Below are 21125 nucleotides of genomic sequence, written 5' to 3'. Positions count from 1 at the left end.
GTATTTATTTTTAAAAAAGTAGAAAGAGTCCCGTTTATATATAATAACAAGCTGCACTGTGATGTTTAGTAAATAACAGTTTTAATCATAATACATGTTATTCTCTTTGATGATGATGATCTGATATATTTTCCCTTTTTAATACCTTTATGACAATTGATGAGGATTTAAAAAAAAAACATGAACAGTTTCTCAGTTTATGATACAAAGGTGATCATCTATATTCAGTCATTGAATTCATTGACAACAAAAAGCAAAAAATACCTATGAAGCATAAGCTGCAAAATAAAACCTTCAAGGCTGCATCTGCATTACAACGATGGTTCTCAAGCTAAGTCTACAGATAAATCTGCAGGGTCGAGAGATGATAAGCTGAAAAAAAAAACTGTTAGTAAAAGTTTTGTTATTCCACTTTTCCCAATTCTTGATTGTTGTCTTGAATTGAAGCTCTAATTTAAAATATAATAAAAGAGGCAAAGTACCAATTTCATTGAAAAACATTTCTAATGTAAACAGCAGTATTATTATGTAAGTACAGCAGCAAAGGGATATATTTAATTCAAACACTATGTAACGTAACCATCCACATGTTAAAATCAACCACAGTCGTTCTTTGGCATCTCAGCAGAACCAGTCATTTATGTGTCGCTCTGTGACTCCACAAGAATCCACATCCCGCCGAGGAAAAGTCGTGGCAGTCCAGGAAAAACTGAACTCCACCGCGTCAGGAAGTGAAACTCCAGAGTCCCACCTCCTCCTTTCACCACAGAAGCCCCTCCCATGAGCTGGAGAGCAGCCACAGTCTTTTTCAGGCTGACTTTGAAACTCCTGCTCCCTTCCTCACTGACAGCAGTTGGGCCCTTTCTTCTTCGATGTGGCGTTCAGGCTGTTTGACGTGCTGCTGATTCCTGAAACAGACGCAGAGCCGGGTGTTAAACCACGTGACGGATGTGCTGGTTCTCACAGTTACAGAGAGATCGAGCAGATACTCACTGACGACTTCTCCAATTTGTCTTGTTCCACTTTTCTCCAACTCGGCCAGAACGTTGGTCTCGAATGCCATCGATGCAACTCGGAAGAAAAACTCATTCACGTTTTCCCCTTCAGTGTTAAAGAGAAAAAGTTCAGTAAGGGACTGTTGGAAAATTACTGCAGCGCAGATAGGGGTTGACTATATATCTTCCTTTCATTTCAATTGCACTGCACTTGCACGTACAACAAGTAACAGAATCTTTTTGTCTGACATTACTTCCCCTACTAACAGTTTTCAAACAGTCATTCATTAAAAGTTGGTGTCCGAGTGTTTTTACCTGTGAGAGATGAAACAGCCCAGTACTCTGCACTGATCTCTTGTGCCAGTTCGAGAGCGTCTCGTTCGATCTGAGAATACTGAGCAGGAGACTGTCGGAGAAACCAGAGGTGACCAGGTTAGACATGGAGTAACCAAGAAAACCAAATGATTCTTGTGCTAAAGGCTGCAAATAATTGATATGTTCATTTGTGACCAATCTGAGGACCTGTGGTCTATACAAGTAGACGAAAAAGAAGAAGAAATGTCCATCTCAGTGTCGAAATCAAACAGAAAATGTAAATAATTCAAGAAGAAATACAATTTAGAAAATGGTCCAATGAAGATTTTTGCTTCCCAACACTGTAACACACAGAGAATAGGGTCTGGGGCTATTTGGGCTCTGCTGCAGGATGAGAAACCACATTCCTGAGGTTTGAGCCTGGACACAAACGCCCGGCACAGCTGGAGAAAATCCAAACTATTCAAATTAGACTCCAGTGAAGACACAAGTAAAAGGTTCACGGGCGTTTTAGAGCAGTAAATGACGTACGCTCAGGTCTTTCTTTGTGCCGACCAGGAACAGCTGGACGGCGGTGGGGTCGTTCTCTCTCAAGGCGTCTTCCAGCCACTGCCTGCAGAAAAAAGAAAACACCATGTGTATTAAACCTCCAGCTGGGACAGAAAACAACTGGGAGAGAGCAAACAATCCGCTGGTGATGAATATGTTTACCTGACGTGACCCAAAGAGGCGACGTCGTTCACATCGAACGCGATGATCACAACTGGAGGAGGAGAAAATATCACGTGAAGGGAAATGTTATTTAATGTTCACATATAAGTCTTAAGTATATTTCTTATTTGTTCAGACAGATCTCTCACCCTGGGCTCCTCTGTAGTATGTGGAAGCAATGCACTTGAACCTCTCTTGGCCTGCAGTGTCCCACCTGTAATGGAAAGTGTGACCGGTGAGCGACAGCTTGTCAGAGACGGTGGTAACAGCTTTTGCTCTCTTTGTAAGAAACGTGCAAGTTGGACTCACAGCTGCAGGCTGAAAGGAACGCCCAGCACCTCGAACCGCTCCATCTCAAAGTCTACACCGATCGTGGCCTTGTAGTTCTTATCAAACGCATCTTTGCAAAATCTGAAACAAATGAAGGTGGATGTGCTCAGAGGATCCAGGTGATGGACGGGTAGAGGAGCTCAGGTCGACAGAAAGTAGCTGAACATGCAAATTCATTCAAATATAAAAATGAGGTGATTCATGTGTGGATATGAATTAGCAAGTGGACCTGGGAATTTGTTTTAATGGTTGGTTCACGCAAATTACTGAAAAATTACAATACACCATTTTCTGACCTAAACAACCAGAGTGTGATTCCTATAGAAGCAGTGAGGGTAAAAAATAATGGTTTGAAGTTTTTCATTTTTACATATTTAATACTTTTAGCCTCAAAACACACTATGATTTTAAAAATGTGTGCAAACTAGGCCTTTCATTTTACCTCCCATAATTTCCTGGTGAACTGCTGCATCTATTTTATTGAAAGTGTTTGACGCGTGTGTGTACTTCAATGCAAAACACTTCAACACCTTTAAATAATAAAATAACAAATTCAGAGGTCCGTGCTTTAATGAGGAAGGTGAATGTTTCCCTCCATTCTTCCTTAATGAAGTTATTCATTTTCCAGAAGTGCCCTTGAACCTGCTTTCCTTCTGCCGTGTTTGAGCTTACCTATTAATCAGACAGGTTTTCCCCACAGCCAGGTCGCCCACGACAATGACCTTAGAGATTTTAAATCTGCTGACACGAATAAAACAAGAGGCAACAAGTGAGCAGCAGAATACAGCAGATCCCAGATCAGCCTGTGGTGTGTGGTTTGAGGACTCACCCCACGGTGCCGGTGCGCTGCTCCTGGCAGGCCGTCTTCACTTTATTGTTGAATTCATCTTTAGTGTGGACGGCAGCTTCTCTCCTGAAATACTGCAGGAGAGGGAGAAGGCTTTGTGAGGCCGTTGACTGTCCCACTGATGTGAGGCTTAAAGGAGCGACTGGTTTTACCTTAGGAAGCTGAGTGATGATCCGGTCCCTGCGAACAGGAGGAAGAACGCTCAGGGCGGAAACTCGGACCGACATGAAGCCTCGGGTTGATTCAACGCAGGGTCCTGGTGAGCTGGATGGATAGAGAAGGAGAGCTACATCAACAGTCAACTCATAAAAACTGTTCCTAATTAGATTGACAAGAATTTGTTATGCCTAATCATCAGGCCTGGTGCCTGGTGATGAATAAAGCTCATCTAAAATATCTAAAATCTAGGTCTAAACTGAAGAGATAGAAATAAAAACTAAATCTCCATCCGCCATCTTGATACCTTACTCGTCAGGAGGGACCCTGTTTGTTTTAGATTTATCTTTTTATCAAAATGCTTCCATTTTTGTCTGTGCATCAAGTTATCCAACAAATCAGGATTTCCCCCTGGTGGTCAGGAGCAGTATAGGTCATAAAACTTGCCTCCTCCATGTAAGTAGATGGGACTAAAAAGTAAGAAAATCTGTTATTTTTGTGTCATTTTAGGAGGTTGTTATCACACTGATGTACGTTCAAGTGTTAATGTTTCCACACTTCTTTAATTTTTGTGCCTCTGAAGTAATTGTTCTAATATTAAAGGTTCAGTGTGTAGAATTTAGTGACATCTAGAGGTGAATTTGATTGTTGCGGCTTCGCTTCCAAACACACATCTGTTGTAGCCTTCAGTCGTCATAGAAACTCAAAAGGTGTTAGTTTTTCCACTTTGTTCCACTTTGATAAACATGGCAGCCTCCGAACAGAGGACCCACTTCCCATGTAAATATAACGTATTCAAATATAAAGGGCCCATTCTATGTTAAAGAAACCAACAGGTTGTACTATTTAGATGAAACACACAAGTGAAAACTTCACAAGGATGATTTTATATTATCCGACACTCAGATCTAACACTATGAACCTTTACAGGAATCAAAATGGTTGAAAACACTATATGGGAGGGACACACACCTGGCAAGTTGGACTTTTGGTATCTTAGCCAATTGATTTACGGTAAATCGTTTCATATGGAAGGTTTCTGGACGCCTGAGGCAATAATCAAACATCCATGTTGGTTTCCTTGCCCACGGGGAAACATTCACTGTGTGAAGACCGTCTGGTCCAGAGAGAAGCAGAGACACAAGTCAAACTTACTGTAAATGAGGGAATGAGCCGGGACACAGACAGATCTGTGATCAGATTAGTGTGAGGAACTGTTTAATCCTATTGTTCATCTGAGCTTCTCCTGTAGAAGAAGTTAGTAGATGTGGGCAGAGCCGCCAAGAAAATCCAAAACCTATTTTTGTATCATTTTAACTGTGACCCCTAACAACCCCCCCCCCCCCCCCCCCCCCCCCAACCCAAACACACACACAAAAACCCAGACACACGCAAGCACGCACGCAGACACACACACGTTCCAGTAGAAATTAGAAAAAGCAGCGTGTTGCTGTTACCTCAGATCCTCTTCTCCTCTTTTCCTCTTCTCCTCTGTGTCTCCCTCTTCTTCCTCCTCCGTGGATGTTTCGCTATCGGGATGTGAACACGTCCATGTTTCCTGCTCCGTGTTGAAGTGAGCTGAGTGTGAAGCGGATCCACGGAAGTTGAGACGAGGGGAGCAGCAGAGAGAAGAAGCCGCTGAGCTGAGTCACATCCCGGGATTCTTTCTTCTCTTCCCTCCCCGGATTTTCTTCTGCTCGATCCCCCTGCTGGAGGAAATGAGAAGTGATCGGAAGCCAGGAAAGAAGGGGAAAAAAACGTTCCATCCGTCCATCCGTCTGTCTGTCTGTCTGTCTATTTATCTATCTATCTATCTATCTATCTATCTATCTATCTATCTATCTATCTATCTATCTATCTTTCTATCTATCTAACTATCTATCTATCTGTCTATCTGTCTGTCTTTCTGTCTATCTATCTGTCTGTCTGTCTGTCTGTCTGTCTGTCTATCTGTGTATCTATCTATCCACCCATCCATATTTATGTAATTTAATTGCTTTTGCATAGTTTATATTTAAATTCTTGTTGTCATTATTTGATATGATTATATAGATTAATGAGGGCTGATTTAAACAGATTTTATTTATTATGTTTCAAATTCCCTCCCTAATTTTGCTTTGCTTGTGAAGCAAGAGTAAATTTGAGAAAACAGATAAAAGCTTAGATGAGGAACATATCGGTGAAATAATCTGCACAAATACGTTGTACCTGTATTTATTCTACATCTTTTGTTTCTGCTTTTGCAAGGGCGAAACACGTGTAATCAAAATGTCTCCAACAGGGGGAGCCACAACTCAGCTCTGACTGATGTGTTCAGTCTGTTTGTAAACACAATAAAGTCTGATGAATGAGTGCATGATGTATAAACACAAATGTAAATATGATGCATTTATACAACATAACATTATAATACATTCAATGTGTATCCATGATCAGATTCACCTCATAGGTTGAATAAGGGTAAACATTTGTACTTTTGGTTACATATTGAACTGACCTCCCCTGTCTTATGTGACAGTTTTATAATATTATAATAATATATGAATATTAAATAATCAACAGACTGACCGAAAATGTCCACAAATCAAAGTTACAGTACTTGTAGTACCAATGTGTAAGCCTTGCTGTTGATGAGGCCTCCAATAATAATGTAATATAATGTGAATGTTGTCTTCTCCATTAAAATGTTTAACATCTAATTGAATAATTACATAATCAAATTCTTAGTATTAGAAAATATTAGAAAAATAATAGAAATACCCCCCCGTGATTTTAAATACTTTTTTAATTCATGGTTTCACTCAGCAATCCAAAATACAAGGCTCCTAAAACAGTTGTCACTTTAATACAAGATACATGATACGCTGTGTGGGCCCGCATACTTGCGATCTCAGGACCTGATGTGAAAATGGCTGTGTTGTGTGCGTTTTGTGTATCACGGGAAGGGTAAACACGTCACTTCCTGCGTCCAGAAGGCAGCGCTGGACCACACCCACTAATCACGTATTAAGGTCCCCAACATCAAGCGCAGTGAATATTTTGTGTAAATCAAATTAAAGTTGTAAACCTCCTTTTGGCAGAAGGTGGTGCTATCACTACCACTTCTTGTTCATAAAAATTCATAAAAATATGTCGCCAAGCCGCAGTCAAACTGTTTGATGAAAACTCTCAACTTGAGTTAGTTTTAATCTCCAACTTGTTAAGATGAAGAATTTGAAGTTGATCTGATGAAAGCCGTAGGACGGGTTCGTTAAAATAGCCACAAATCCAAAATGTCAGACTTCCTGTGACATTACTCAAATTGGTGCCACAGACCTTTTTTTCCCGAATTTCGTGATAATCGGTAAAACCAGACGGAATTTATGCTTTTTCGGGGGAAGCTGTTGAGCCATTTTGCCACGCCCATTTTGAAATACTCCACAATACGTACATTTTCATCAGGCCTGATGTTCCCTTGAGGTTTGGTGAGTTTTCGAGTACATTCCAGCTGTCAAAACTTTGACTCATTTTCCTGAATAATGAAATAAAAGCATTCGCGCCTTCATACTGTCTGTGCTCGGGCCCTAGTTATTGTTTAATATATTTAATGTTAGTTAAGCACAATAATCTCTCAGCTTGTACAAACACCGACACACATATCATGTGGGTTACATCATCTGTAACCCACTGTGTCTTTATGTCTCTATGTTTTTAAAAGGCACTGCGGTGAAGGCACTGTAGCACAGCTCAGACGTGTCCAAACATCGCTGTCTGATTTTGTTGCCGACGGATGAAATGGAAAATGAAATGTACTGATCATTATTTGAAAAGTCACTGTCAACACATTTACGTTTTTTTGTCATGATTCGAAAAACCTGCATTTTGAGGCCACTAATGGTTCGATGCTTGGCACTTGTGTCATCCTTTAAAATATTAAAAGGAATCCACATTCATTTAAAAAAATGCTATAGATCTGCTTTTGAGTAAAGTAAAATGACTCATCAGAATATCGTCTTTTGATATCTTGAAAAAAACGATAGAATCTGTAAAAGTACTATTACTTCTGAATCAAGCACAAACTGTGCAGATGTTCTTCTGTCCCTCCACATCGAGCCTGTAACGTGGTATCAGCCCTGATTGTGCTGCTGCCTGCTCTTTATGAAGGGTTCTCCCATGTCCCTCTGATATTCCTACTAGAGCCAGATGAGCCTTTCACAGACATATGGGATATCACTGTTTTGAATTTCCTGACATGCACCAACATGAAATGCAAACTTTTATTTGAATTGAATAAAACAATGCAGCAAAGATATGTATTTATATCTTTATCTTACGTAATATCCTAATTCAACTTCTATATCTTTGGTTTTATTTGTGTTTTCTTTTCCTTTTCAGTTATAAGTTTTTGGTTAAACTGTAAAATATCAAACCTCATTTAAATTTCTTTAAAGGGTTTGATAACATTACCCACTTTTTACAGGCTCTATTTCCCTCCATCAAAATACTACTATTCTAGACAATTTAAAATGTTAAAGATGTATGGCTTGGTCGTCAGCAAATCTTAAATGCAATGACACAATTCAAAACGTACGTGTTAAACAAAACTTCTATCTGAGAGCTGAAAGAGAATATCGATGCAACTCTTGTATTTGTACACAAATGCTGCGTTCACCACATATCCATATTCAAGTTGAAAATAGTAAAGCTGAATATTCGTCATTCAAACCTTTTATTCTCAAGTAAAATAAGTAAAACCAAGATAATTTATTATCAGCTAACTGCTTCCTGGCCAGTGCTACATTCTTTGAAGAAGAATAGCTAACGTTTGGGTCTTTCATTTAATGTGTACAAAAACAAGTTGTTGTCTTTCTCGAAGATCTTTTAATCTGTTAAAAGCGGTAACATCTTAATGGTCAGTGAAATGTTGCTTGATTTTCAGAGTTCTCCTTCTAAAAATCCAATTCGCTGACTCTCCAACATCTGTAGAAATCAAACCCTGAACAAGGCTGCTTCTTATTCCACCAGTAAGTATTATTCTTGGGGGGTTGTGCTTTGGCAGAGAGGAACGGTGTCAGTTATAGTTTAAAAAAAGGGAACATTTGTAAACTCCCGCCCTGAATAAAAATCGCAATGAAGTCCCGTAAACCTTCCTCCGATCAATCAGTGAGGAACTTTTGGGAGTTGCTGCTATGAGTCCCGTTCTGTCCCACGTGGCTCTTACTCCGAGGGAAGAAGTCAGCACGGATCAGGCGGTAGAAATAAATCAGGATCATGATATTCATCATCATCATGCTGAAGAGGAAGAATCCACCACGGTCCATCCAGGAGTAATTGTGAAAGATATACCGGGAGAGGTACAACTGTGTGCCCAGACGAAAGACCACGTAGGTGAAGAGGTTGACGTATTTGTTGATGTGGAACATGGAGGACGACTGAGCACCGCACAGTTTCAGCATCAGCCTCAGGTGCAGCGTGACACTGTTGACCTCCACGAAGAGGGCGATGACGGCGCCGGCTACGTACAGCTGAGTGAAGAGGGCGTACAGGAAGCACGAGATCACCTGAGGAGACGCACACAGAGAGAGGTGGAGGTGTTTTTAAACATCTTATGAGTGAAGACAGGAGGTCTTCTTGTTGTTTAGCTCATACTACACAATATGTGTGAGCACTGAGATTTGCCATCGTCTAAGAGAAGCTGCAGATTGGTAGTCGGGTTTGCAAGTCGAATTTGTAAACTTGCACAAATGTGTACAATGCATGTGAATAAGATTTGAGCACTTGTAAAAGAATATATAAATGTTTGCACCACCAGGTATAAATAAAATAACATAACATTGATTCAGTGATTTTTGAGTAATCCTGCTGACAAACAAACAAAAACACACAAGGACCGGGGGGAAAACATGACCTCCTTGACAGCAAGGGAAATTCTCAGCTGTGCGTCTCACATGACCTCTTCCACCTCACAAAGAAATTCGAACACACAGTTGCTTCGGTTTCCAAAGATACGAAAGCAAGTTCTTGTTTAAAATAATTCACGTAATTGAAATATCATATGGAATCAACTTACACAACATGCTGTCACGCCCAGTGGAAAAACACCATTTCAAATACTTAGGATTATTTAGGCACACAACTCTCAGACACAGACGGCGTGGTGGAAAGGTGGGGTTTCTGCAGGTTTCAACAAGTTCATCTTAAGATTTTAAAGACATCTTTAAGACCATTATGAATGCAATTTAAGACACATGTCAGTAGGGATTGGTATGAAGGTTTTTTTTAAGACAATCCTGAAATAGGAAAACACAAGTCTGCCTGTTTGCCTCGTGCTGCAGTGAGCCTGTGCTTGGTGGCACCATCTTCTACAATCACCTCATGCAGCTCAACTCACAGACAGCCTGTGTGGTTTCCTTGTAAATACTCCTTCGCTGGACTTGTTTGTATGGAGGCTACTCCATTAATAATCTAACATTATTCAATTAAAACCAACATGTACAACAAGTCAATAAACAGTCATGTACAACGCAGCATAATTAGTCGCCATTTTTACTTTTTCTTTCTCTCTCTGTGTTAAACCTGTTTAGATGTTATCGCCTTTATTTTTTGTTGTCTTAAACACTGACTGTGAAACTGAACCAGAAAAGGGAGCCTTGTACATACCAGCGCATGATGGAGTAGGAATTCCCATGATCCTCTTCCATGTCCCGTCAAGATGATATCACCCGCGTCTTGCACAAAGTACCCTGAAGGGGAAATGAAATGAAACTCATTCACCAGACAAATGACGCTTGGTTCACAGTTGTGTTTGTGGATCTCAGGTCAAACTAATGTCAAGTAGCTGATGCTGTGAACGTAGAGATTAAGGTGAACGACTGGTGGAGAGACAACAAACATCAAGTGTGTGTGTTACTGTCTTGGTTGGATAGCTTAATAGAATGGCAGCTAAAGAATTCATGAAATATCCATGGTGAGTTAACTGTGACGGGCTCATTTACAGCTCATTTGTGTCGCTGTGTCACTGTCACACTGCTGCTGGCGAGACACGCGACCAGCCGCTGTGTTAGAGACCAGCACCACGAGCGTCGGCTGAGTTCGGCCTCGGTGGGGCTCAGACATGTTTGCGGTCGCTAGGCCAGATCTCCCCAGGTTTGCTTCTTCACAGCAACCCAATGATGCACAGGAGACAGAACACCTCCATCAGATCACAGAGGGGATTAGCGTTGGTAACTGTTTGGACAATCACGTGGAACCGACAGATTTGTTTCCGTTGTTGCTCTGAACAACTGGAAAGATGCCAGTTTTACCCCCCCCTCCAGGACAAACTTAAGAGCAACTTTAGCAACAAGCCCGTCCAACCGCTCTGTCCACAGGAACGATACAGGAAGTCTTTCCTGCCCGGTGCTTTCAGAATATACAATTCATCTGCCTCGGGAATACTGTGGTTACTGAACTGGACTAAACAGAAGAACCTGCACTCGACATTCTGGTCGTCGGCTGTTTCCTCTGCACTAAACACTCCACTCTGATTATATCTAGAAAATCTGACAAATGTGATCTAGACACCAAATTTATATTGTAGATCATATACAGGTGGGTGTGTATGTATAACTTAATTTACTAACCCTCTCATTCTGCTTATTGTATTGTAAGTGTGCTGGACCTCCACAGCACTTCTGTATTTTCTTTCCTCTTCGTGTAGTTGACCTTGTTTCTATTGCATTTTGATTCACGTTGCTGCGGCTGTGCCAATTTATTTTCCCTCTGGTGATCAATATCTAACTAAACTACCTTCCTACCAGCCAACCAGCCAAGAAGAAGAGGTTAAATTAAAGGAAAGAATACCAAATACTTTCTCTAGCGATTTACACAAGAGCTGCAACAATTAGTCAACTAAGATCGAAAAATGCCAATAAACTAAAGATGTGTTGGCTTTAGCTTCTCAAAAGTTTGGATGTGATTCTTTAACTTATCTTACATGACATATCTATGAGTTTTTAAAGATTGGTCAGGCAAAACATCATGCGAGGACCCCCCCCCCCCCCCCCGTTTGGAAAATCATAAAGTTTTTTGGCAACGTGGGAGAAACCTTTATAATGAGCATACAGCAGCACAATCAGTACTGATACTGCGTTACGAGTAGCTAGGCTCGATGTAGAGGGACAGAAGAATATATCTTCACAGTGTGTGCTTGGTTAAGAACTTATTGTACTTTTACAGAGTGGATAGTTTGTTCACTTCTTTTCCACGGTGCATTTACTGACCTGTTGAGACGCAGACAAGCAGGTAAGACAGTGGCGTGTGGTAGGAGTGGAGGTCCGTCAGCGTCTCGGGCCACACGAGGACACTGGAGAGGGACACATGTTATGGACAGTTGGGTCTGTAGTGGCCTCACTCCTGGAGATAAAAGCCTGACTAAGCAGAGACATTAATATCAGGTGTTACGGCTTTTTTATCCCCCTGAGCACTAAATAACCTCTTTTATTAGTTGTATAAATTGCATTTGGTTATGTTATATTATTCCATATAAATGCTTCATATTTTGTACTTTCTATCTGTGCTGGTTTATTTATCTTAGCACCATTGTTTCTACTATTTTACTATCTCACTCTTTTTTGCATTTTTCAGTGTCAGTTTTCATTGTTTGACAAAAAGGCGTCACTCGTCAAAAAGCAGATATTTCTCTGCGTCTCCTCCTTGTATAAACACACCATAACAATGTACTGTTAATAGATTACCTATATTTCCCTCGTGATACATGTGAAGCAGTGAACTGTTTCCTGTATCCTTGGTACAATATCAAGCACACATAACCTCCTTTAGAATATAAAAACTGCTGTTGTCACATTTTAAAAGCAGAGTGTATTATGGAGGGAGCAAAAAGCTGTAAAAATGGCCTTAATCCCACTTTTTTTTTATGTTAAAGATGAGTCAGATGCATGGTCCCCACCCAGAAAAATAGTTTCTCAATTTTTTTTTAACAAGATTCGATCAGGCCAACAGGTTTTTCCAGTTTGCAGAGTCTGCAGGCCGACACTTGAGTAACACAACGGCTCACACGGTGTGAAGTTTAGCTATGGGCCTCCTCTGAGTGATTCCAACATGCAAGCAAATGGCAATAACATTCCCTGAGTATTTCCTACATTTTAGTGACATTTCTCTCCCAGCCTATAAAATGCCTTCGTCTTCCCCCGTCCCCGACCCTGTCTGAACATGCCTTCTTCCCCTGGCTGCCACAGCCTGATACAGCTGCACACACACACTAACACACACACACCATTTGGACTGTGAATGGACAATGGCTTCCCAGTGTGGATGGATGGGGACTTACCATGTCAGGGCCCATGTTCCAGTCAGCAGGGAGTGCACCATAGAGACAGAGAGGTTCTTCCACTTCCAGAAGCGGAAGTCATCGTGCCTCACCACCTTGGGCACAGGCAGTCTTTGCAGAAGTTTGTGTACCACCCTGAAAATCAGTGAGATCACCAGCACTGAGAGGCCTGGGCGACTCCTCAGCACAGGAAGCAGGGCCTCCATCCTCCCCCGTCACACCCTCTGTCTCCGGGTGCTTGTAGCTTCCCTTCGTCCTCTCCCTCTCTTGGCTTTTTCACACTCCTGTCACCGTCGCCTCGGATATGCTCGATCTAAGAGGAGATGTTTTCAAGGACAGGGGTCTGCAGAGAGAGGAGAGGCTACAGCAGCTGCGGGAGGATGAGCCTGGGTTCTTCTCTGGGAGGTTTCTCTGAGGTTCTATCCGCAGAGCTGATGCTTTAGTCCTGCCCTTTCTTCTCCTCACGTGTTCGGTCTGAAGGGGGCGGCTCGGAGGGGATTCCAGAGACAGCTCATTCAAATGCGACGCTGTTTTTCTCGCAGGAACGTGATGAGGCCCCGCGCTCTTCCCGCCTGTCGGAGCCAAATGAAGGCAGGAGTTGTGGAGAGGGAGTGGTGTGGGTGGCGCCGCTGCCGCTGCTCCTTGGAGCCACAACAAAACAAGGAGGGGCAGAGATTGCGATTACGCAAGGACCAAAAAAAGAAAATCACAGAGCACGAGTGCAGAAACTGGATTTATGGGTAAACATGTCGACAACCACCTGTAGACAAGGTGAAACCACTTCGTGGAGGAGTTTCTTCAATGTGTTGTACATCAGTACCGTGCGTATGAGAGCCTGTTACGCACTGTGCGTAAAAGGCCAGTTTCTGGATTAAATGTATACATTGGCTAAGAACAACAGTAATTTAATTTATGAATTTGATCATTATTTCAAGAAGATAAAAAGATGAATTACTTCGTCACCAAAACTTGATTCTAAGATTATCTTTCAATATTAATCTTGTTGGATTTAAGCCCTGTTTAATGATGCCATTCTACTGTTTGGATATACACACACACACACATATATATATATATGTATGTATTTACATTTTGTTGTACTTCAGTCATTTTAGTCGACGATTTATTGAAGTTCCACACATGTCACACACAAGTGATGCCCCCTCAGCTCCCCCTAGCCAGGGGTCGTGTTTCAGAGGGTCAGGGGCAGAAGCTGTTCACGTCGGTTCAGTTCCTTATTTTGTTAAATAAATTCCTTTTAAATGCATTTAGAATTTATATAGTTTACTCATGTAGTGCACAGAGACGTGGTTATCATCTAGTTTAATCTTAAATTTGTTTCAAGGTTCTTCTCTTTAGGTAATCATATCAACTTTATTAAGTTATCTTACTTTTTTGCACACGTATCCTAATCCTTGGGGATAATGAATCTCTCCTGAAGCGGTGTAATACTTGTGTAAACTTCATAAAAAGAGCATAAAGAGAATAACTTGAGTGTATTTCATAATTTTGCATCACTTGTAGTTAAAGCTGTTGCTATAAATAGAAGTAACAAGATGATATGTTTGGAGAGTAAGGACCTAAATCTTGATCTGTGTTAAAGAGGCTGCCTGACAGTGACGCCCTCCTTCCCCGGCCGTAACTCTTTCCATGAACACAGCCCTCAGTCCCCACTGCTGGCTTCCCTGCAGCCTGTTGGGTAAAAAGGAAATGAGCCCCCACTGCTAGGACCCTACATTACCACCTGGACGACACATGTCTGTGTGAAACCCAAGTACATGAACTCTTTACTTTTGTTCAAGCCAGAAAACTACTTCAAATTTTTTTTACAACTATTGTATTTCTTAAAAGCTATCTGTAAAATGTTCTGAATTCTTTGTTCACTTTCTAGTTCTCTTATTTATAATGCAGGAGTTCCTTTTGTACACGAGGAGACTTAATTGGCTGAGGAGGGAGATACGTCGGGCTCTGAACCTCTGGTTGACGGTTTGATCCCTGGATTCCCTGAACACAGGTTACCTCACGAAAGGGTGTCCATCCCCAGGAGGTTACAATTCACATCTTAGGACACATGAGTGGGGGGGGCAACTACCCTCAATGACCCGGAAACGACTCCCGACGAAACCAACCGCATGGTGGGTCCAGGCTCTCAGGTAAGCTCAACAACAACAAACCACCCTACAAGTTAAAAACCTGGGACCTGTGAGGAAAAGGTAACATTTTGATCGTGCACAGTGTAATCATGTTAATTTCCCCTTTGATTGATCATGATTGAATCGTATAAAATGTAACCTCGATCATTCTGTATCCTGTACAACTAAATGAATCTCGGCCTGATTCCCTAAGTTAGGCAACGCCTTGATGTCATCAGAAGATCCTGACCTTTGGCTTAGAAACAACCTCAACCAGGGGAGGAAGGAGACTGGACAAACTAAACACCTTTAGAGTTTTTATGACAACTGAAGGCTACCACAGGTTCTCTGTCATGTTTGGAAGGGGAGGGTGAGGTGAGGGGTGTTCAGCTGCAACATTGAACTTCACCACTAGATGTCACTGAATTCTACACACTCAACCTTTAAACTAGGTTTGCAATTCCCACCTTCAGCCTGAACAATCAAGAGCAGGTAACCAGATACATTATACATCCTGCAAACTAATCTTCCCGCCTTATTTCCGAGTGTAAATAGTCATTCAGTTTTTTAGCCTGCAAGAAGAATAAAAAGATAACTAAACTATATAAACAATGTGTGTTTACTTTTTCTACTCTTTGATGTCTAATGCAACATATTGCTAATACAAGGAAACCCAGGACTGGAAGTGATGCGATGTTACTAAAGTAATGTTAAATTATAGAAAAATGAATATGTGTATGTATAGGATAAGATAAGATCAACCTGAATTGGGTAAATTCAGTTGTTAAAGCAGCAGGCAGGTCAGAATGAAGTACACAATAGAATACAAGAAATACACCATTTCACTGTAGGTGTTTGTATGAAATGTTAAAGGTAAAGTGCAGTGTTGGTTTATTGTACCAGCAAGTAAAGAAATGATACATAAGAAAATAAACATGTGATGGATGTGATGTCACTCGCCTTCGGTTGACTCAAACAAGACCAACCTGCTTTCACCGTTATTGACATGTGTCAAATCATCACAGTGTATACGTGGGTTTTATTGTGAGTGGATGAGGAGATGTGGTTCATGTTCATCTTGGAGCATTTGATCCACTGTTCCACCTCCAGGTCCCTCAGACCTGAGGACAGTTTCTAAAATCCTGCTCTCTTGTGGATCCTGAACAAAACTACACACCAAGAATCCACTACAGAACTAGTATCTGCTTTTTTTTAAGCTGTCAGTCCATTTTCTATGAATCTTACATTCCAACTTTTATAGTAAATAGAAATAAGTGTATGGATTAGTTTTTTGGGTTTTTACAGGTAAACACATTCCATGAAGTGAAATACCCTGTCCTGGGTTAGGGTTTGGGGTTACACATCTGCATGGGAATTAAAACTTCTTTAAATGTTTTTAATTCATCTAAATATGCTTTAACACACGTTCTTTTATATAAACCTTGTTTATCAGTCGTATTCCTTTAAACCCCTAAACACTACACCTGAGAAAGAAGTGTGAGTTCTTATATTGTTGTTTTTACTTACTGTGTAAATTGAATGATAGTTGTAAAACAAAGCTTATTTCCTGTTGCCAAAAGGTGGCACCATCAGTATTAATACATACAGACTAATATATCTGTTCAAGTAAGGGCTATGATTTAGCGTGAGCAATTTTGTGTCAATTGGACAATGTTGTCACCTTTAGAAGACATCAACGATTCCTTTGATCTATGATCACTGACACTGTCACTGCAGGAGTGGAGTTGTTTTTTGAGAGCTCAGCATCAAAGGATTCATGGTCCATGTATGTCCGAGATACAAAACCTCATGTTTTAATGGCGTGAAATCACATGTTGACTCAACGGTCACACCATGTGACGAAAAATCGATCTTTGAGTTAGTTTGTATCTCCAGCTTGTTGACATGACACTTGTTGATCCGATGTAAGCCCTGGTACAAGTACCTCAAAGTAAAAATGTGAAATATGGCCAAAATGGCCACAACATTTTTCAATCAATTGTCCCATTTTGCCACACCCATTAAAAAATTACTCCAGAGTACGTACATTTTCACTACTGTCTAATTTTCTGAAATTTTGTGTAAGAATTTGAGCATTTTAAAGCCCTCAAAAAGCCAGTTCATTTGCCTGAAAAAAATAAATCCTTACAATTTCAATAGGGCCTCCAACTGTCTCCTGCTGTTCGATGCTCGGGCCCTGATAAATCTGCAGGGGTCATGATGAAGCCTATTGTTGTGACCTTACTGAATAAATAAATAAAAAATATGAGTTAACCAAAAACATTGAAGTTAAGTTCATGGTCAAATCGTGATCTCTGTTTGGAATATTGAACCTGCCTCAACATGCTGGCAGACATATGAACATGTGAATCATATGTACAGCAGTACCAGTGCTCGTAGCCTGCTCCTGCAGCTGTGGGCCGAACCAGATATTTATATTCTTGTAACAGCTTGACAGAAACTGCTCAGAAAATAAGTCTGCCCTCTATCTGCAGGAGCACACATGTATAACACAACACCAGTAGATGGCAGCAAAACCTGATGGGTAAAAACAAGTACTAATAGATTTGTTTTGCCTCATCTGATCAGGGGCATCATCTCCCGCCAGTTGAGATTGTTAAAATGCTAGAAAGTTAAATGTGATAATAGGATTGATGAGATGAGGATGAATATGAAGCACTCAAGTTCACATCTGTCCAGTATTTGTGGGAACAAAAAGAGAGAGAGAACAGCTGAATGTGTGATATAAGTGACTCAGGTTCATCGGGGTCGATCAAAGTATAAAACTTGGAGCATGAAAGATTAACCGTATAATTAATCTATCTTTATCCACTGAGAACACTGTGCTCTGTAACACAAAACCCTGCGGTTCCAGAGAAGGAGAAATGTAACTTAATACCATCAATTATGTTTCCTGGTTGACTCACAGTTGTTATATGTGCTGTGGTGTGAGAGAACGAAAGGTCTCTCTCATTGCGTTGTCACAGAGGGTTGCAATTCCTCACAGCTTCGGGTTCCAAAGAAACACACCTCAGGATTTCTGTCGGCAAACACAAAAAGACAGAACAAAAGGTTTCACACTGCACAGGCTGAAGCTGCAGCACCGAGCCACAGCGGAGTGAAGACACTACTGTTGAGCTGCTCAGTCTCCCAGTATCTATCCATCTATTAGTAATAATTATAAGTATAAGCAAATGAAAGCAATAACAGTCAATTACTCGCATGAATTAGTTAAAAAATAACATTTCAATTATAATACATACATATAGTATGTGCAAATATGTACACACACAAATATTAATCTACATGCACACATCTTAGTAAATTAAAATTACACAAAGCAGCTGGATAAAGCTTCAGTCTTCAGAGAAGCTATTTATCATCTTAAAAAAGATAAAGTTTTGATAGTGTTATAAATATTTGAAGATACATTTCAATATCAGACACATTATGTTTTTATGTCCACTCGGTCCTGATTGATGAATAATTAACGTCTATTTTTCCTGCTGTCATTTCATAATATTCATGAAAAGTATCCTTGTCTATATATCATCTATATCTGCTTAAGGTGAGAGCAGGGGGAGAAATCCTCGGTGTGATGAAACTACCTCGCCCACGACTTCCTGTCGTGTGTGTTGAGAAATCTTAAAGGATAATTGGCAGAGAGGCACATCCTCAGGCGCTGCTGTTTACACTGGCCTTAGCATCAGTTTCACTGTCCCGCACGGTACATTCCTGGACTCTGACTCTCTCATCTCGAGACAGATCTGCTGCTGATGGAAGACAAGGCCAAATATGTCACTGAGCTGGTCTGAGGAGTGGCAGAGGAAATCGCAAGACTCCTTCAGGTGCTCCTGAGTTCTAATACCCCAGAGAGAGAGCAAACCACTGTTTGTTGAGCCACCTATACTCACCTGTCTCCCTCAGACAATCTTCATTTGCAGAGAAAAGGTTCAATTACATGCAGATCACTGTTTGTGGTGATGTATCATTATTCCAGATTGATGATAATAGTGGAGGTATTTGCTTCAGCACCACACAGAGCAGGCTTTGTCCCTGCACAAGGCGTTTATTATCCTCTTTGAGGCAGAGAGGGGAAACGGTGCTCACGAAGGCTCCTTCCTGCTTATCTCAGACAAGGGGAAGGAGCTTCATAATCACCAGGCGTCAGGATGGAAGACTGCACTCTCTGAAGTCCCAGCTACAGACGCTGGACTGATCACATCTGTCTCACCGTCTCTCAATGTCTCCATTACAGCTTTCACTTCACAAGATTCCGTTTTTTCTTTTCTGGCAGAAAAGTTAAATCACACATAGCTCAATAAAACTATGAAATATATCAAACTTGTATGCAGTATTATGTTAACTTATCACATGCTTAATTCGATTGCTATTATATATTTTTTAACAAACTATCGTTTTCCTTCTTTACCTCATCTGTAAAACTATTGGCATATCAAAAAGCACTTAAGCAGAGACAGTAGTACACAAGTCCACAGAAAGGTGTCTAAGAATGTCACCATCCCTACACATCCTCAATGTATACCATTAGCAGTGTTCAAAGTAGTGTTCAAAGTTCAGTTCATACAAGTAAACGTGAATAGTTCACGTTCATAGTTCACCATTTAAATTCTGAACTAGTTCATAGTTCAGTTCATTTCATAGTTTTGAAAGACTTAACTTGTTAAAGAAAACCTTATTCATCATTACCCCTTGCCTTTACTGTCGGAATCTTTATCACAGTGTGTAAAAATCCCTCAGATAATAATAAGGTGCATCGGATCTCGGATGTAGTTGCTGAGTCTGCGTCTCTGCTTTCTCTTGCCCTCTGTATATGAGACCGAGAGCTGTTGTGTTGCAGGTAAGGCCTGCCCCTTTAAGGAAAGTTTGTAGTGTGTGACGTAGTGCACCTGGGGATTGTGGGAAAATACGCTGAAAGTGTGTTTATAACGAGAAGTGACGGACCACCTAGAGGGGATGCGAGTGTTGCTCCTGCTGTATATCCGATAAATGAAGTGGCCGCATTTCAAGTAAAGAAACATCTCCTCCTCCTTATTCACGGAGCGGTCCGGACGGCTGGTTACCGGCCAGACAGCGAGCCAAGATAACCAGTGACAGGGGCGGCTCCTGGTACAGGCGACACAGGAGACTGATTTATTATGACGTGACACATGCAATGTAAAACAATACATTAATGTCACACCATCATCCTCTAACCCCGGGGACGCACCGGAGGTAGAAGCGCTGCGAAAAGCGATCCGCCTCCTTTCCTCGCAAATGTTAAATACTTGGGCTGGTCGCACCGGCAGCGTAGTGCCGGGAAGAACCAGGAAGCGCCCTGACCACATCGTACCACACAGGCACATTATCTCCTGTGGGGGGGAGGGACGGCGGCTACAGGCTTGCGTAGGTCAGTCACCTGTGAAGACCAGAATCATTTACCCCTTAACCAGCGCGGAGAAATAATGATGATGAAATTTAATATCAAAAATGTAAATATAAAATTAAATATAAAAAAATTTAATTAAATGAAATATATATTTTTTCAAATTAAATGAAATGGGGGAAAAAAAAAAAAAAAAAAAAAAAACTGCGCACGCAGATCCTGCGCAGAAGCCTACTGCGCAGATCCTGCGCAGAAGCCTACTGCGCAGATTCTGCGCAGAAGCCTACTGCGCAGATTCTGCGCAGAAGCCTACTGCGCAGATTCTGCGCAGAAGCCCATTGCGCACATTCTGCGCAGAAGCCTACTGCGCACATTCTGCGCAGAAGCCCATTGCGCACATTCTGCGCAGAAGCCCATTGCGCACCTTCTGCGCAGAAGCCTACTGCGCAGATTCTGCGCAGAAGGCCACTGCGCAGATTCTGCGCAGAAGCCTACTGCGCACATTCTGCGCAGAAGCCCATTGCGCACATTCTGCGCAGAAGCCCATTGCGCAGATTCTGCGCAGAAGCCCACTGCGCACATTCTGCGCAGAAGCCCATTGCGCACCTTCTGCGCAGAAGCCTACTGCGCACATCCTGCGCAGAAGCCCATTGCGCAGGAATTGCGCGCGCAGCTTTTTTTTTTTTTTTTTTAATTAAATTTTTTAATTAAGTTTTTATATTTAATTAATTTAAATTAACATTGTGTAAGATATTTTGCAATTAATAGAAGTCCTGCCAATATTAAGAGCGTAACATGTTGCCAGCTTGAAAATGGGAAGGAGCGGGATTCGAACCCGGGTCACTTTTTCTGGAGACCGACAGCTTTACCGACTAGGCCATTTCGGCTGATGGTTTCTTGTCGGAACTAAGCAGAATAAGGATGGAGAAATTATCGTGTGAGTGTT

The 21125-nt window shown here is 41.3% G+C and overlaps 2 protein-coding genes across 3 annotated transcripts; both read right to left on the bottom strand.

The window, feature by feature from the left end:
* Positions 1-49: 49 nt before the first annotated feature.
* On the bottom strand, positions 50-5094 carry rab34a (RAB34, member RAS oncogene family a). Of its 2 annotated transcripts, none has more exons than XM_062386439.1 (11): positions 4812-5094; positions 3351-3462; positions 3181-3272; positions 3024-3092; positions 2331-2432; positions 2171-2235; positions 2022-2073; positions 1842-1923; positions 1311-1401; positions 994-1101; positions 50-908 (listed from the first exon to the last, which is right to left on the bottom strand). In XM_062386439.1, the coding sequence occupies exons 2-11, from the start codon at positions 3423-3425 to the stop codon at positions 841-843; spliced, it is 804 nt and encodes a 267-aa protein (XP_062242423.1). In that variant the 5' UTR covers positions 3426-3462; positions 4812-5094; the 3' UTR covers positions 50-840. The 2 variants fall into 2 exon arrangements, with proteins under 2 accessions (XP_062242423.1, XP_062242424.1); XM_062386440.1 differs by having other exon boundaries at positions 3024-3089; positions 4812-5089.
* A 1027-nt stretch (positions 5095-6121) lies between these two features.
* Positions 6122-13285, bottom strand: tlcd1 (TLC domain containing 1). Its single transcript, XM_062386438.1, has 4 exons — positions 12662-13285; positions 11595-11677; positions 9994-10076; positions 6122-8894 (listed from the first exon to the last, which is right to left on the bottom strand). The coding sequence occupies exons 1-4, from the start codon at positions 12865-12867 to the stop codon at positions 8490-8492; spliced, it is 777 nt and encodes a 258-aa protein (XP_062242422.1). The 5' UTR covers positions 12868-13285; the 3' UTR covers positions 6122-8489.
* Between the last annotated feature and the right edge of the window lie 7840 nt (positions 13286-21125).

The sequence above is a fragment of the Platichthys flesus genome, chromosome 4 (assembly GCF_949316205.1).
Source record: "Platichthys flesus chromosome 4, fPlaFle2.1, whole genome shotgun sequence".
In the NCBI taxonomy this organism is placed as follows: domain Eukaryota; kingdom Metazoa; phylum Chordata; class Actinopteri; order Pleuronectiformes; family Pleuronectidae; genus Platichthys; species Platichthys flesus.
Note: the sequence above shows the minus strand (reverse complement) of the source record. Positions and strands in the feature narration are given on the sequence as shown.

What these genes read in the sequence shown, in the direction of transcription:
- rab34a (XM_062386439.1), bottom strand. Translation starts at nt 3,425, where the DNA reads ATGTCGGTCCGAGTTTCCGCCCTGAGCGTTCTTCCTCCTGTTCGCAGG. An exon ending in AAAACCTGTCTGATTAATAG is followed by an intron (nt 2,433 to 3,023) that starts GTAAGCTCAAAC and finishes CATTTGTTTCAG; the next exon opens with ATTTTGCAAAGATGCGTTTG. An exon ending in GTTCCTTTCAGCCTGCAGCT is followed by an intron (nt 2,236 to 2,330) that starts GTGAGTCCAACT and finishes TTTCCATTACAG; the next exon opens with GTGGGACACTGCAGGCCAAG.
- tlcd1 (XM_062386438.1), bottom strand. Translation starts at nt 12,867, where the DNA reads ATGGAGGCCCTGCTTCCTGTGCTGAGGAGTCGCCCAGGCCTCTCAGTG. An exon ending in GGAACATGGGCCCTGACATG is followed by an intron (nt 11,678 to 12,661) that starts GTAAGTCCCCAT and finishes GTCCCTCTCCAG; the next exon opens with TGTCCTCGTGTGGCCCGAGA. An exon ending in GCTTGTCTGCGTCTCAACAG is followed by an intron (nt 10,077 to 11,594) that starts GTCAGTAAATGC and finishes TTTCCCCTTCAG; the next exon opens with GGTACTTTGTGCAAGACGCG.